The 17977-nt window shown below is 32.5% G+C and overlaps 1 protein-coding gene across 3 annotated transcripts in view; it reads left to right on the top strand.

The window, feature by feature from the left end:
- The window catches only part of LOC135126680 (zwei Ig domain protein zig-8), a 208207-nt gene that overhangs the window by 94207 nt on the left and 96023 nt on the right, over positions 1-17977 (top strand). For all 3 annotated transcript variants that reach the window (XM_064052751.1, XM_064052750.1, XM_064052749.1), the window contains exon 2: positions 6212-6375. In XM_064052751.1, coding sequence (XP_063908821.1) covers positions 6212-6375 — 164 coding nt within the window. The remainder of the gene's footprint in view (positions 1-6211; positions 6376-17977) is intronic.

Genomic DNA, 17977 nt, shown 5'->3' with positions numbered 1-17977 from the left:
ATCATCAGATAAAATATTAATAACCAAGCAACAAACAAAATTTTGATTCCAGAATAATCTCCCGTTTCCGAAAACCCAATTAAGAAACCTTTTCAAACAAAACGGGAGCAAATAATCTTAAGGAAACGAAGCGGAACAGTATATGCAAAATTAATATTAAGAGTAATAAAGAGAATCTTAAAAATTTTCTTTCATGCCTAAATAACTAAACGTTTCTTTGCTTTTTCCAGCTTAAAATGGAATATTAAATTAAGTTTTAAAAACTAGGTACGTACTTTCAGTCCGGAAATTTAATAATTTTGTTGTGAAAAAACAGCATTGCAAAATTACGTCCAGAAGCGGCGCACCCACCTTTTTTTAATTTAATATTTAGGAGGCACGTAGGGAACATAAAAAGTTGTGCTAACCCTTGAAACTTCGAAATATACTGTATACATGTTTTGTGTAAAATATAGAAAAGTAAGGCAACATAAAGCAGAAAGATGTAATTTAAGTCTTTCCTCACGGACTCATAATAACTCACGACAAAACATTTTTCCGAGCAGGCGGTGCAAAGCATTCAACAAATCATTTCTAGGGAATCATCAAGAAAAGCTGTGACTGTGGAATCTACCATGGCTGTAATGTTGAGTTGAAAAATAACACAATTAAAACTCAGTCTCCTCCGCTCTTTTATTATATCGAATTTCATACCGCAACGAAAATATGACGACGATTTTCTAAACGGCTTTTGAGAGAAAATTTCTGTCAACAGATTTCAATCAAAAGTGATATTGTGATATTTCATTAAAAGCTGAGGGTGCTGTGCGCACATTGTTTTCTTAATTTTGATTGGAAATTTGTTAATAAACTCTGCTTCCTGCTCTGTTCGATACATTCACAATGAGTAACAATTTTCATTTGCCGATGTTTTATATTTTAATAATTACTTTCTAATGGTGACAATATTTAAATAACACTCTAAGAGCCAGTTTATAGAAGCTCGTGTAAACGTTATTGCTATTAAATCTTTAATGCTGGATTAAAACATATACTATGTTACAAACTTCACGCCAATCAAATGTCGCTAAACGCCTCATTAAATGCGCGATCAACTTAATATCACTTAAAATATCTTGTAAACAGGCCCTTAGTCTTTGCAACCGGGAAATACGTTGTCTCGTTTCTTGTTTCGGAAATCCATTTTAACTGTGTTCTTTCACTCTTAAACGGATCATCTAGAATCAAACAGTGTGTAGGTATTCAACTTAAAAATTTATAAACGTCCCATAAAATTAGACGATACCTCAACAGATTTGTAATATACAAATATGTCTGTGCACCATATGCTTTTAAGATCACCATATAGCTGAACCTTATTTTAATTCCAATGTGACATTTTACATGGTGCGTCACTAAGCATGCTCTAAAAATGTCAGTAAATACCTAGACATGTTTGATTAAAACTAGTAAAGACCAATATAGTATATTAACGGCCGGTTTATAGAAAGCGAATTAAAAGTTATGCAACGTGCATGTTTTAACCAATCACGAGCTCACATTCTACATTTTAGTCCTCTGTTAAATTAAATTTCTCAGAAAAAAGCGTCAGTTGTACACCAGCTAACCACAAACAGACATTTGATAAAAAAGCATGACATCCTGAAAAAACTATGTAATAATTATGAAAAATCTAAAAAATATGTGTTAACGTCCTTCTTAACTATTATTCCGGCAATCAAAAAGAAATACTACTACGCAAAATAAAGCTAGTTGTAGTAATTTTGGATGCAATTGTCTTTCTTATTTATAAACTTATTAATTATAATAATAAAGTAAATACCTATTTTCAAGCTATGGTTGAAGCGTCAAGTCAATGAGCAGTTTTTGTTAAAGTTTTTAGAATGTATAGAATTATATAGGGAATATATAAATAACGCCGATAGCTTCGGAATTTAAAAGTAATTCACTTTTCGTTTTTGCAAACTGAATATAAGATTTTCCCAATTTTGGAGACTGTTTGAGAGAAACCTCACATTAGGGAACGGGCAATTGCTAGAAAAATAAGTTCCACCCGCATCATATGCAGTTAGTTTATGAACTATGAAAGACTGACTTTCCACGAAGATTAGCATTTTGCAAATTTTGTTCGGGAATAGTTGCTAAATGATAGCAATTTTAACAGGAACATTTTATTTAGTCATGGGGCCAAATTTTCAAACGATGGCAATTTAAACAAACATAATTTACCATAAGAAAATCAACGATGGAATAGTGAAACTCATTTCCAGAGAATTATTTCCACCATCTTTTATGTTAAATGTAATACGTGACAGTGATACTTGGTGATTTTTGTTGACTAAAAGTTGCAGAAAATGGTAAATTGTTCCATAATTTTCACAAGTATTTCCACAAGAATAGTGCATTACTTCTTCATGGGTGTTCTGTGGGCCTAAAATCTCTCCTGGATGGTAAATATTGAATTTTTATCGTAGGCATACAGATTTTTAGAAAGAAAAATCAAAATTATACCACAAATATTTGCAATTTAACTTTGAAATTGCAAAACCTCATGCTTCCAAATCTTGCAAACATTATCAGAACAGGTTATCAAAAGCGTGATAACTAGTTAATCAAAATTTATGCGTTTACGCCCTCCTAAAAGTTAATAATGTCATCTTACAATTTTACCGAGTAAACGTTGTTTAAATTTTATAAAATAACATACTCCTGTATGTGTGATTTATGAATCCATCTTGAGTTATTACCCTAGACATACAGACTTTTGGAAAAAAAATCATAATTGTGTGTAACTGTGTGTAACATTTTTCAATTTAACTTTGAAACCGTAACACCGAATGTTCTGAAATCTTGCAGAAGTTTTACGGTAATCGTAAGCATAGTAAATCACTAATAAAAATGTATGCGTTTATCCCCCCCCAAAAAAGTTGATTACGTCATGCCAAAAATTTACCGAATCAACCTAAAATATGTAACAACTTATACAAGGTGACTCAAAAAAATTAATGAATGAGGCGACAAATTTTATTTCCCATCCCATTTTCTGGAAAATTTGGGAATACAATACTGTGATTGATTAATAGTTTTACACATCTATTCAACAGATATACGCGTCTTTGCTAAAATATTGATCACGTCATCAAAAATTTTATATATGGAAAATATCATACAAACTTATGCACATGTTTCTTTATGCATGTTACTTTAAAATTCCAGATATATATTAATTTTAGCGCGTACGGATTATCAGAAAAAAATTAAATTTTCAAAGTTAAATTTTATGATTTTTCGAAGTTGTATTAGTTCTACTATATGTTAGAAACGAGACAAATTCTGTCGAAATAACCTTCGATCATTTTTATTTCCCGAGCGTAAGCTAAGAAAGTATAGTAATCGAGTCCATCGGCCGAATTGTAATTTTCATATTTTCTCGACGTGTCATGACCCCGTTTCCGTCTCTCTGTCTGTTTGTATCCATTTTTATTAGACACGTACTCCGAAACTACTGGACCGATTATTGTTAGATTTTATATGTCTTTTAGGAATATCATTGTATATGGTTAAATACTAACTAAAATTTGGCTAATCGTCCCCACCAACAATGGGAAGACGTCATCTCAAAAATTTATAATAAAAAGTTTTTTTTTTAATTCCATAAAGTAAGATACTTCTGCACTGGTTCGTGTCGAATTTTCGCCCTAAACATCCAGAATTTTGGGAAAAAATTTAAAGCTGAATCACAATATTTTACAGCATAACTTTGAATCTGCAAAACCGAATGCTCTGAAGTCTTGTAAATATTCCATAGAACCCTATCGTAATGATGATAAATCGTTAAGCAAAATTTATTCGTTTATCCCCTCCTAAGAAATTGATGATGTCTTCTCAAAATTTTGCCGAATAAATCCTATCCTATACAAAATGTGCAAAATATGATGAGTTTATGCTTGTGATTTATTATTGCATTAAAAGCTTTAAATTTCTTATACACGCTGACCTATAAAAATTATTGAAAGAATCAATTGATTTTATTGATTAAATCGGGAACGGCTCACTCCGTTTTTGCGAAAATTTGGGAATACAATATTATAATCATTAGTATTAAACCGCACCTATCCAAAGTAATATACGTGTCTTTGCAAAAATATTGATGATGTCATGACAAAATTTTGTTAAAGGAAAACTCATTTGGAACGTACGCCCAGCACTCTTCTTTAAATTTACTTTAACGTTACATACATATCTTTATTTTAACTTATAAGGGTTCCCATAAAACAAATAAAATTGGCATAACCAAATTTTATAATTTTACGAAAAAGCTGGATTTGTTTTATTGTATTTCAGGGGCCACGAAAGTTCTGTCGAAATGACCTCCGACCAGTTTTTTTCTTGTTATTTCTAAAAGATTGAATTAAATTCCGCAATTATTTTTTTGTAAAATTTTGACTAAATTCAGTACTGGGATTACCCAATCACTCTTTTATTTGACTTTTTCTGCTAGAAAATGTGGGTGTTTTGTCCAACTATTCGGAATTGCATAGTGCATTGTCCATTAATATCACCATACATGTTCGTTGCAACTTGTTCAAAGCAGGCATAAGCTACCCAACCACGAATGGAAGAACCGTTTTTGTAAACCCGTGTTTCGTCCAGGTACACAACTAACATCTTCACTAGAATTTAGTATTTGAAGACTCTTTCATAAAAAATTAATTTTAGTTGCAATGCTTTTGTTCAGATAAGATTTTGCGATCGTTTGTACTTTCCGGTATTTCAACCCACGGACTTAACAACTTTGGAAACTGTTGTTCTCCCTCCTTGAAATTTTGGTTGTTTCCGCGCCAAAAGTTTATCTACTGTAAAATATTCATTTTTTTCACTATATTGATAAACGAGTCGCAGGGTCTTTCGGAACATAAGAAAATCCTCAAAAATTTCGGTTGGTTTTCTTTGCAGAAAATGAAGCTGATAAGCTTTGATCATAACAATTTTTGAGACAGTCACCCACGAGCATAAAGATATTTTGAAAACAAACATCTACGAGGTTATTATAAATTACTGAAAATGTGTAGTCATTCTTAAACTTCTTAAGTCAGACCGATTTTTACGGAACGGTTGATAAATAACATTTCTTTTATTTGCAATAAAATTAGTTTTGGCACTTTGAACGTAGTTGTTTGATGCTGATGCCCTTAAAATTGTATTCACTTGATTAAAAAAACAAAAATCATGAATTTTCTGCTACCTGAAAAGTGGCAAACTGGCACGCATGATACATACCAGAACTGACATTAAATAAGTCAGTCAGTCATGGTAGCAAACACAAAGAATAAAGAATCATAGGTGTATGCATAATTCACCCACATCTAAAATAAAATAGGTACCAAATGGCAGTATTAATTTTAATAAAAATTACAATTAGAAAAATTTATAATCAGTTATATATATCGCTTCGTTTCATGACTTTGTTGTTAGATACTGGATAACTTCCTTACAGTTGCTATTTTCTCAAATTAAATATAACCTTCAGTACACGAAGTCGTAAACACAACAGACAAAACACATTAAAGTTTACGGTCAAGCTTAGTATCTGAAATGTAGTACTTTACTTTTTTCACACATTAATTAGCAACAAAGTTGGGTAACATGCATGGAAATCCTGTAATAAATATGAATACACTATTGCACACGTCTAAAACTTGTCATCCCGCATATTTCTAGCCCAGAAAAATAAATAGTTTAGTCAAACTAATTGATTGCTATCACCTTCACTAGTGCATGAAGCATCCAGCAGACATCTCTGAAAGTTAAACCTTCGCAAATAAGTGGAGAGTTCAGAAATAAACAACCACCAAAACAACTAGCTTTTTGCCGCTAACAAAAAGTATCGAGTAACACTTGCGAGAGAAGCGTCTCCTAGTGTGGTCTTAATCCAAGTCCAGAAAGAAACACGTGACCTTACGTGCTGACCTGCCAGAATTATTAGACGTGGGTTTACAAGCTGGGCAAAAACTTGCGCACTACGCAAAAACAGAGAGCCGCTGTACCGGAATGGTAGCTCTTCCATTTTTATTCCTTTCCTGTCAACTAAATTAATTACACGTTCAGGAAATTCTTTAGGCCGTAAAAAAGTGTCGAGCTTCCGGCAATTTTTCCATTGTCAAGTTTCATTCGAGAAACTGTTGATAGAAAGTTGAAACCTTGTTTGCAGGTGCTGAGGACGGCGGCTCCCGGAAATTCCGAGATTTCTTGCAGGAATGGCCTACACCAGGGACCGGACCTTACTTTGACACGTCAATAAATTCTAACATAACGGGACTTGTTGGCAAAACTGTCTTGCTACACTGCAAGGTGAAAAATCTTGGAAACCGCACGGTGAGTTGATAGCTTTATGGCTTTTTCAATCATCGGTCACCCTTTCTCAGAGCAACCAAAAAAAGTTTACAAGAAATAATTGGAACTTCGACCTCCTGACGGGCGGTTCGAGCGTGTCATATTAACACGCCAAAATACGTCTCTTTTGAGAAAAGTTCTGGGATTTCTATGCTTGAACTCGGTCCAAGTAATTTTAAACGAATGTACACATCTTTATTACAAATTATAGACAAATATTTTTAACAATATTAAAATATTTACAGTGTAAGAATGTTTACGCAGAAGAGGTTGCATTCTAGATATTAGACAATTAGCGAAACGACGTTCCGTAGAACGTACAGCACGCAAAACGTAGAACAAACTGTTATATCTATGAAAACATAGAAAATACAGTGCCCCTATTGGCGATTGTGTACGTTGACGGATAATACGTTGTACGGAACGTAATTTCGCTAATTGTCTAGTATGTAAATAATATGTTTAGCGTAGGTTGGAATCAAATAAAAACTTATTACAAAATAGTCTAGGTGCATTCCGGTTAAAATCCCTTAAAAATGGACACATGAATCAAATTTTGTCAAATGAGATACAACTTTGTAAAGTACTAAACCATTTACGCAAATAAACAAAAAAATTGGGGTTTTCATGTTTTCTCGACATTTTATAGTAATATATGTCGTCCGGAATTCGTTTGGCGATTGATTAGGTTACTAATCTCCAAACATATTGCATGGATTATTGTGAAATTTTAGATATATTTTAGTGACAATAAATCAGTGGTAAAACGTTAACCAAAATTTGTTTGGTCACCCCCATTAAAAATTTGCTGACATCATCTCAAAATTTTGGTAGTAAATGCTATTTCATGTTATAAAATAACATTTTCTTATGCTTGTGGCTTATAAATCGATCTTGATTTTTTACACAGACATTCAGATTTTTGCAAAAAAATAAAAAAAAAATTGATATTGTACAATTTTACTTAGAAACTGCAGAATGAAATGCTCTGAAATCTTCCGAACGTTTTAAGGATATGGTAATCGCTAAACGCTAATTAAAATTCTAACTGAAATATGCAAAATTTATTATCTAGATTTGTACACTTGTGGTTTATTCATTTATATTTTTCAGTATTGCTTGAAAGAATTATTATTCAAAGAAATTAATGAATGAAATGAAGCACTTTATTTTATTAATTTAATCAAAAACGGTTTTATTTTGCCGGAATTGGATGTCACTGCTGTATTATTGAAACAAATGTATGTGTCCCTGCAAAAAGTTAATGACGTCACAAAATTTTATTGTGAAAAACTCACTTAAAGCATAGCTTAGAATGCTTCTTTAGCTACAGTTTAAGTATCAACAAATATCTTCATTTTAAGCTGTAGGGATAGTTATAAACAAAAATACTATTTTCAAAATTAAATTTTATATGAAGACAGGTGTAATCCAGCGTTTGGCTCTTGCCCGGGAAGTAACTGTTTCTGCCCACTGGTTGGTTCAAGTCATTTAAAGATTGCGCAATGATTATGACAAAAATGATAATGGAACCCAGTTAGTCACTATCGACACATTACTCCTCTTAGATCCCATTAATGTTAGTTTGCTTCCTTTCAGCTTATAAGGATAAAATTAAATAAATTTTATACTAGACAACCATTGAAATATGTGTTCTGATGAGACCGAAAGAGGTCGAAACTGCAGTTTACAGATTTTTATTGAGTTGTGTTGAATGTATATTAAATTCTATAATTTCTCTAACAAACTGGTTGTGCTTGATTGTGGTTAAAGGGCCGACGGAAGTTCTAGCTAATTAAGTTTGAACCACATTTTATCATTATTGTAGTAATGATTATTATTGGTTTCTATTGATAAAGACTTTTTTTACAGAATTTCGTTGCATCGCAGCACGATCAAAATGCAAATGAAAAATTTAAAACGCTATAATTGCCCCTTTAGTTTAACTAAAACAGACGGTGCAATAATGTGATTCTTTTTTTTGTTAAATTGTTCCAACATACATAAAAGAGTTTCCATTAAAAAAAAAATAATACCAACACAAATGCGTAATAGTTTTGCATAAATTATATTATTACTGTAATAAAAATTAATAAGTACTTAATTCATGCACAAGTTGCACAAAATTTAAAAATCGAAGATGAAAACTTGGCTTTTATAATCAGCCAGATTTATTATTGGTGTTACTAGTACAACATTTTATTAAACGAAATCAATAAACCAGCAAGTGACTTTAAGTCGTGGGAATCGTGTTAAAGAAAATTATACTATACCTGTGAATAGTGATCGAGATAATTAATTATTGTGGTCATATACTGCAACCTGCAGAGGTAACGTAAACTAGCTTCGACTGATCGACCGAGCTTACTATTACGAAATAGCAAATCCTACATTTTATTTTTATCGTTAAAACGCAGAAATTGATTTTTCATTAATTGAATTATATCATGATTGTGGTCGAAAATACAAAGTAAAGTAAATTTGTAAAATAATTACTACGGATGCACGCCTTATCTCGCGCTCAGCAATGTATGCTTTGACACTACAACGTTGGAAATTTGGTGTAAAATTATTTAAACAGAAATTTTCTCTTTTGCCTTTGAAATAAAATCAATGATATTAGAGCAGACTTTCCAAAAAAAATGTGTTTATTACTCGTAGTTTATGTTAAAGATAAACAAATTAATCTTAATATGTATTATGTGACATTATTTTCTAACAATTTTGAAAAAATCAAACGAACAATTTCTAAAAGAAAATATGGAAAAATCAAGGTACCAATTGGGGACACGGAAAGCACACATTTCAGCATTTATCTAATTCTGTTTAGTCTGATGATGTTGATATTTTGTATTTAAGATAAAAAAAAATAATTTTCTTCCATGTTCTGGGATTATGAACTCATGTGTTACCCAAATTTCAAAAAAAGTTTGGTATATATATATATACACATGGTCAGACAAATCATAAAAATCATTTTATTTATTTTTTAAATTACCTGTATATGACACGATTACGAAGCACTATTAAAATACAGTTATTATATATTACTACATTGCGTCATAAAATTTTTGGTGAAGATGAAAACACAAATTGTGATGAACACTTTAGCATATAGATGATAAATGATAATCTTTAAGTTCATGTAAAATTTCACAGTACGCAGTAACGTAAGTCACAGAAATTAGTATCTATCTAAGAAAATCACCAACAGAGATAGTAACAGATGATAGAAACTTCTAGAAAACATAAAATGCTGTATTTTTCAGATCCGCTCAGTTGCAAAATTGCCTTAGCTTACGGTTTGGAAGTTAAGCGAGAGCCAGGATTAAACAAATATGTATTTTTATAAACAAATACTAACTGAAATTTAAAAAATCCGAATATATTAAGCAGAGCTTACATCGTTGAATCATGCCGTGCGTGTCTTGAGTTGCAAACAGCCGGTAATTTACGTTAACGATTATTGTTTTGAAAATTTGCCTTAAAACTTATTGCCACCCTTGAAATAAACTTACAAGTATCGGGAAATCGCCTACAAACCACCAAATCACTAAAGAAGTGAAGAAGTATCCAAAGCACGATTGATAATGTTTGTGCAGTCGGCCTAGTAAATAATGCAGATGATTTCGCTTAGTTCGTTGACTAGTGTGATGGCAGTCCCAGAATTCACTCGGTTAAACCCGAGCCGTGATTATTAAGTTAACGAATTAGAACAAAACAAACATCTTTACCTATCCATTTAAAATATACAATAATGCAAAACAGAAGTAACATCAAAATTTACATCATTTCACTTCACCTAACATCGATCATTCTACCAAGAGCGGCAATTCGATAAATGTATTATTTATAACATTAATAAACCAGTATAATGTTCGTTTCTAAATCACATTTTTTATGACACTGGGAATAATAGGCAAAAATGTAATATCCTTTTCTGTTTGCATGTTTACGAACGTATATTTAGAGATGAAGTAACAGAATATTGGAGATTAAATCCCAGAAAAATATCTAGAAAATCATTTGCTGGCGCTCTATATTGAGAAAGATGTTTTCCAACGAACTGTCAACGTTTCCTTCGAATGATGATAAAGATAAAATACAAAATAGACGATGCAGTATTTATTTATCTGAGCACACATTTCCGCAGCTTAAATTATTTTGTGAAATAGTTTCAGACCAAAGCAGCACATAAAATGTTACAGAATTTGCAAAGAATAATTTACCCAGAAATTGTCAGATCATTTTATCGTTAAAAACATTATTATTGACAAGGTAAAACTAAATACACTCTGTCATAGTTTTATCAAAATGTTTATATTACAAAATTATTTCGACAAACACCAGATTAAGGTTTAATCTTGTTCAATTTTAGGTTTGTTTAAACATGAGTGAACAGTTTTAATTAAAACCATTACAGTATTAATTTCATTGAAATAATCCAGGCTTTTAGGTGAAGTACACAAACTATTTCAAAAAAGAACTGCTGTAATCTATTGTGTTATATCATTGATTTTTCATGCCTTTCACTGTTTCCTTTGGGGATTTGAGAGGCGCTTTATTCAGAAAAACTTATCTTTACGAAGTTCTCCCAATAATGTAAACAAAGGGTTTACGGGAAAAATGTTCTCGACTGACGAAAAGGGGGTTCGGTTTTGAATCAATTTGTCGTGGTTCATTGATTTATGCAAATTTACGGAAAATAACATATAGAAATTGTATTTTAAGAAACATGTTTCTTAGAAGTGTGTCTGTACCTACGTGAATATACATAAGGTATTATTACATCATAATTATATAAGAATTACAATGTTTAATAATAATTAGTTAGTTTTCACCTTTGATTTTTAAAATGAATGCAAGAACAAAAACCCTAACAGAACTTCCCTCGTCCCTAAAATACAATAAAACATATCCACATTTTCCGAAAAAAAAACATTGAGTTTGATTTTGCGAATTTTATCTTTGTTATGAGAACCCCTATAAATTAAAATAAAGATATGTATATAATGTTAAAGTAAATGTAAACAAGGGTGCTAATCGCATGGTGCAAATGAATTTTTCCTTCAAAAAATTTTGTGATGACCTCGTCAACATTTTGGCAAGGACATGTATATCAATTTGGATAGGGTAGTGAATTCCTAATAATAATAGTATTGCATTCTCAGATTTTCGGGAAAGTGGAGTGAGCCGTTCCTGATTAATTAAGTTGACTCATTAATCTTTTTTTAATCACCTTGTATAAGCAGTTCTAAAAAATATGAAAGCAGTGATAAAGCATAAGTATTGACTCATCATGTTTTTGCACATTTTCGGTAGTTTTTATTCTGCAAAATTTTGAGATGACGTCATCAATTTTTCAGAGGCGATAAAAGATATGTTTTAATTACAATTTTACTATGCTTACGATACCTTCAAAAAGTCAATATTTTTGAGCCATAAGTTTTGAAGTTTCTGACCGAATCAAGAAAATAAATTCTCATTCTTTTTTATTTGGAGTCACCCTGTATACACAATTCTAAAAAACTAATCGAAAGTTATTTCGACCGAACTTGCCTCGCCGTTGAAGTATAATCTGACATATCCGGCTTCTTTAAATAATTATAAAATGTGATTTTACGATTTTCGTTTTGTGAAACTGATAATCTCTATAACATACAGGTACGCACAATCTAAAATATATTTAAAGCCTATAACCAACGGAAAAAGTCCGCTTAGCAATAATAAGAAGCTTAACTTCAAATGTTTATGTTTATACATCGAAAGAATGTCACATAGAAATTAGTTTTATTAAATAAAAACGGAGGTATTCTCGTTTCGAGAAAATGGGATGACTCGTTCTTAATTTGATCAATAAAAATTTGGTGATGATATCATCAACATAGATAGTAATCATAGTCATAGCACAAAAGAAAAAAAAAGAGAAACGGTCAAGTTTGGCATCGAACGTGCGACCGCGGGTCCACATACTGCCACCTTAGTTGCATGACCACGAACAGTTATATGTTTGGCAAAATGTTATTTATTACAGTGTGTTAATTTTTTTGCGAAAATTTGCATACTGAAGGAAAAAAAATCAAAGGGGATTCGTACACCACATGCATGGGAGCATATTGTTGTATAACATTTATATCATTTTAAAATAGAATTCTTTAAAATAGCGTCATCAAATTGTTGGTGGTGATGATTCGCCAAATTTTGATTAACGTTTTACCATCTACATGATATTTCTATTATAAATATACCAAATTTGACAACAATCGGTTCGGTAGTTTCGAAAATTATGTGCTAATAAAAATCGACACAGACGACAGGTATATAGATAGACAGACGGAAACGGGAGATCACTTCAGCCCGAGGGCTTGTAAGCCGCCCGAGGACAATTAACATCAGATAAGGGTAAGGCCTATGCATACCACGTTGTATGTTTCACCGTAAATCAAAAATTTTTAATATGAGATCTCAAAATAACTATGACGTCAATGAAAAGTCATCAACACCGGGCATAAAACACAAAAAACGCAGTATGACCCACCAATATAACTTCTCTCCAAGATATTAACAGCAGATGGTGGAACATAAAATAAGTAATTTTTAAATATTTGGCACTTAAATCATTTATCAGATAATAATAATTCATTATTGTTTAAAAATAATTCAATACTCATTAAAACAATCAATCACCAGACACGGAAGTAAGGTTAGGATTCGACGGAAACAGTTGATGTTGTTCCAATCACATTCAACGGGACATAAAGACAAGCAATCAATTGTGCTCTTTTCATACGGGGCGATTTTTTCATTGGCTTCGCTATTTTTAAAAATCGTGTACGAAAATCATTTTTACTGTTATAATCGTAACGTGAATTTATATGTATAAGCCAAATGTCACGAGGCGCAAACTCTTTATATCTAACAAGTTAATGGACCCTTATTGTTTACAAAGCTAACGGTGTACTTGTGCGCGGACACGCCTTATTCACGCCTTATCGGTGCTACGGGGTAATAGTGTGGAATAGTTGGTAATAGTGAGCATGCTTGTCATTAAACTCTTTAATTTAACCGCTGCAGTAGACTTTGTTGTGTGCTGTCCACGTTTGCGACAACTGCAGTTTAGTGTTTTTCGACTGTTTTGTTCGTTTCTTTGATAAAAAAATGTATTAGGTTACATAAACTGACAGTTCTAATGAGCTAAGATCTAAGTGCAAATCAAGTGCTGTAGCATCGAAAAAGTAACCAATTTTGAGTCAAAGCAAATAAGGGTGGATTGAATCACCTAATTTATACTTCTCGTGGATAAACGTATGTTTAATTCACTTGTTGTATAATATTTATTAATTACCACATGCTTTTACTGAATAATGTTACAATCTAATCGACGGTTGTTGGTTTAATCAAAGTTGGTTGTTTTTCAGTATTTATGTGCAAATAAATTCATGTAAATCCTTGTCTCTATAGGTATGAAAAAATGTGTTCATTTGAATTCTGGATACAGGATACTGGCCTCAATGCATTTTGCAGTAGTAAATAGAATTATCTGCAATATTTCTTTCAAGTTACCATCTTCTCTGCTTTTAGTTCTTGTCATAAATAGCATCTTATTTTTATGTTCGTATCTTATAGTAAATTAACAAGATTATTATTAAATTTGTTGGAGTCAAGTCCTCCAGTTAATTTCACTCTTGATTAATGACTGAATAGTTTAAGCTCTGGGGAAAACAGGCAAACTAACCAAGGTCGCCGTTAAAGTTTCATTAATGAAGCCTCTAAAATAGTTGGTCGAATTAATAGCTCAGTCACAAATCCTGTCCTTTAAAAAGCCGATCCCTCCCCCTCAAAAATATCAAAGTGAAGTGTTCAATCGCTTCCTTTCGCGTCGAGCGATAAAAAAGAGCGTCGAAATTGTCGGTGGGTATTTTTTATCGTCCGGATTCGCGAACAGGGACGTAATTAGGGGGCTTTAGGACGTGTCCGCGAAATAACGAGCACCTGTTTTTGCCCTGTTATCGCTCCGGTAATAATCCTGCAACGTGAAGCGAAATCGACCTTCTCGTAATTGCTTTTCCAGAGATGGTCGAACGAGGGCCATTTATTAATCGGAAAATCGCGAAGACTATACACCGAATGCGAGTTTGATGCGAGGAATAACCAGTCTATCGATGTATAACGCACACTCATTTATCCGCCTCGTTTTTCGTCCCTTTGCGAAATAACTTAGGATTTTCGATTTCCGCAATGATTATTTGGCCCTTTGCCAAATGCGGGGAGTTCGAACACTCTTAGTACAATCGCATAAATATTATAGATCTTGGCTGGCGCAAATAGTCGGAGACTCATTGCGCTAAGAATCCTTGATTCATTCTTCCTTGCGCCACTGATATCGGTGGAAGGATAAACGGCGAAGAAGCGCAGAAAGTCCCATTAAATAAAATAAACCGGCTAAACGGATTTTAACGTCCTGCTGGCATCAGATTGTTGGCCCTATTTGCATTGGTACAATAAATTACAGATACCCAACGCAAATATTTGCATTACAATAACAAATCTTCTAAGTTATAGTATTTTCCAAAAACTAAGCGACAGGCGCAGGAACGACAAATACATATGTATGAGTGTCCCTAACACAACATGGAAAAATGGGTATATAAGTAATATTATTACATTTTCACTAAAAATAAAAGTTTTCAAATTGAAGAGTTTTTTCCGTGTATTAGTAGAACAGCTCATCCAAATTAGACCACATATTAGGACTGTAGGGTTATATTAGATCAAACGTTAATAAAAAAACGGATAACGCACATTTTTACTTTAACTTTTAAAAGTCATATCATCAATTTGAGTAGTATCCTATATACCGAACGACGATGCGACGAAACGCAGTAGTCGAGATCGAGGGCGTTAGGTTTCGTCGATACCTCTTGGTGAGTGACGTCCGTCAGCGTCACCCACTGAACCGCTAGTGTCTCTGTTGACACGCTTGGTCGGTCTGCGGAGGAAATGACACTTTCACGTCAAGGGGTTAACGCCTCCACAACAGCTGTTACTCGGGCGCCAGCTTCCTCATCGCCAAAGAACCATCCGGTTCACTCTAGTCGCAGAAAAAAAAAGCCTCAAGGTTGTCCGGAACGGTCTGTTTCACGACAGTTCCTGGCTGAACGGAGCTCGTCCTCCTGTACTTTATGAATCCGTGTTGACTCCCTAGTCTTCTAGATTTTTGGAAAAAAAAATCAATATTGTATAACAAAATTTCACAATTTAATTTTGAAACTGCAATACAGAATGCTCTAAAATCGTGCAAACGTTTAAGGTTATCATAAGCATGGTAAATCGTTAATCAAAATATATTTTTTGTCCCCCGAAAAAATTAATGTCTGAAAATTCTTCTAAACGCTCGCTTGAAACACATATCTTCTTTACCATTACTTTAAGATTATATACATAACTTGTAGGGGTTATCACAAAAAAATAAAATTCGCAATTAAATCTTATAATTTTTCAAACAATCTGGAATGATAGTGTACTTCAGGCGAAAGAGAAGTTCTGTCTAAATAAAGGCACGTTATCCAAGCCAGCAACACAATCGCCACTACTTGCACTCATGGGCAAATTCGCCTCGTTACAGCATTAACGATTTTTTTTATTGATGACCCCTTTTCTTGATCTATCATCTCTTGATGGCGTCTTTTCAATATTTTTTGTTAATAAATTTACATATTAGTTCGTTAGAAAATACAGATAATACTTACACGAGCTTCAAATTTACGTTTTACACTTTTGAAACAAAATAACTTATATCCAATGTAATGTGAACAGTTGTAAATCTATAATGTTAACAAGCCAGTTGTCATGTGAACTTGACTTGGAGGAAGTTATATACTAAAATTAATATCAAAAAGAAGAGCGAAGCTGAAATAAAATAATAATAATTAGCGTTTTAGCAAAACGAACTAGTATAATTATAAGAATTTTTTCGAATCTGTGAGATAACATACGAGCAAATGGACACTCCAAGCAACACAAAGTATAGCAGTTAATTATAAAAAATCTAGCAGGGTTATATACCGCAGTTATATTGTTATATTTATGTATTGCAACAAAATTATAACAAAATTTACATGACGTTATAAAACAATGTTGTATCACAATTATAAAGGGTTTATATAAATGATTATAGGGTCGAAGTAAGTCATGGAAGAAGTGTGCCACCCCTCACTTTATATGGACTTTACTAAATTCCCAACGACTCATGACAAATACCACACACATCTGTATAACTAGTTGCCTAAATGCTTCATGTCTTATTAAAGAATAGAACTAATTGAAAATGTCCTTGTTTTTTTTTTGTCCTCTAACATCCTTTCATCAATGCTTTTATGAAAGACTGTTTTGTTGTTTTGAGCTTGGATCAACAAAAATTATTGTAATTCACGCTAGAAAAACGTTAGAAAAATAAAAACGGTGACTGTAAGTGACAGGTTACTAAGTGAGAACTGTCATTATGGCGCATAATTTCAGCAAAGCGGGACTTTTGTAATCGATGGCCAATTACGCTCTTAAAATCATTTATAAAAACCCTGCATAACAAGAATAATGACAACATTATCGTGACTTTATGTTGTTGTTATACATATAACAGTGTTATAGTGCTATTACAGCACACGAGTATAATAATATTATACATATAACACTTTTATGGTGATGTCATGTTGCACTTATATAGGAAAATTATAACAAAATTTATTGCTGTTATATAACAGTGCAGTTGCAGCACATATGTGAAACGAGCAATATTGGATTACAGGGTAATGGTGATGCACTTATAGTGGTCGTATTTATATAACAACACAATGTATAAAAATCTTATGGTGTCTTTATGTATCATAAAATAATTGTACGAGAGTGTGCAGGAATATTCTTATGCAAAGTGTCTATAAATATTTCATATGTAGATCGCAAGACCTCTGTAAACGGGTTAGTTTGTGTTTATAGCAACCTGGAGGTCACCTTTAAAATTTCGTGACTTATTTAAATTTTGATTACAAAAATAAAACTGTATATATCTTTTCTTACAAGCGGCAAATTCGAAAAAATTAAATTTTTCGATAGGTGCGATCACTTATAGACACGCTGTATAATAGAATACCAGTGTCTCAGAATTTCTGCGAAATCATTCCGGTTTGCTAAACAGCCAGACCAACGAGATACTGTAAAGTTAAAGAAGTGTACAATCTACCTCATCCACCACCTGATCACTCGGCTGTAACCGCTGCCTATTGTAATCCAATTTTTGTTTTTTTTTTTTTTTCTAAAAATATGAACGTCTGGAGCAAAAAATCAACACCGATTTATTAACCACAAGTGTAGAAGTATATTATTTTATAAAATTTAAATAACGCATATATAATGCAAAATTTTGATATAATGTGCGACGTCATCACATTGTTGAGGAGGATAACTAGAAAAATGTTGACCACCGTTTTATCATCTACACGATATTTCTAAAATACTTGTACATATAAAATTTGATAACAATCGGTTCAGTATAAATCCACACAGACGAGAGACAATAGAGGACAAACGG

Source organism: Zophobas morio, unplaced genomic scaffold, assembly GCF_036711695.1.
Source record: "Zophobas morio isolate AGI-343-1 ecotype UQ-CSIRO unplaced genomic scaffold, CSIRO_AGI_Zmor_V1 ptg000011l, whole genome shotgun sequence".
NCBI classification, from domain to species: domain Eukaryota; kingdom Metazoa; phylum Arthropoda; class Insecta; order Coleoptera; family Tenebrionidae; genus Zophobas; species Zophobas morio.
The sequence above is the reverse complement of the archived record's forward strand: the minus strand, read 5'-3'. Positions and strand labels throughout refer to the sequence as shown.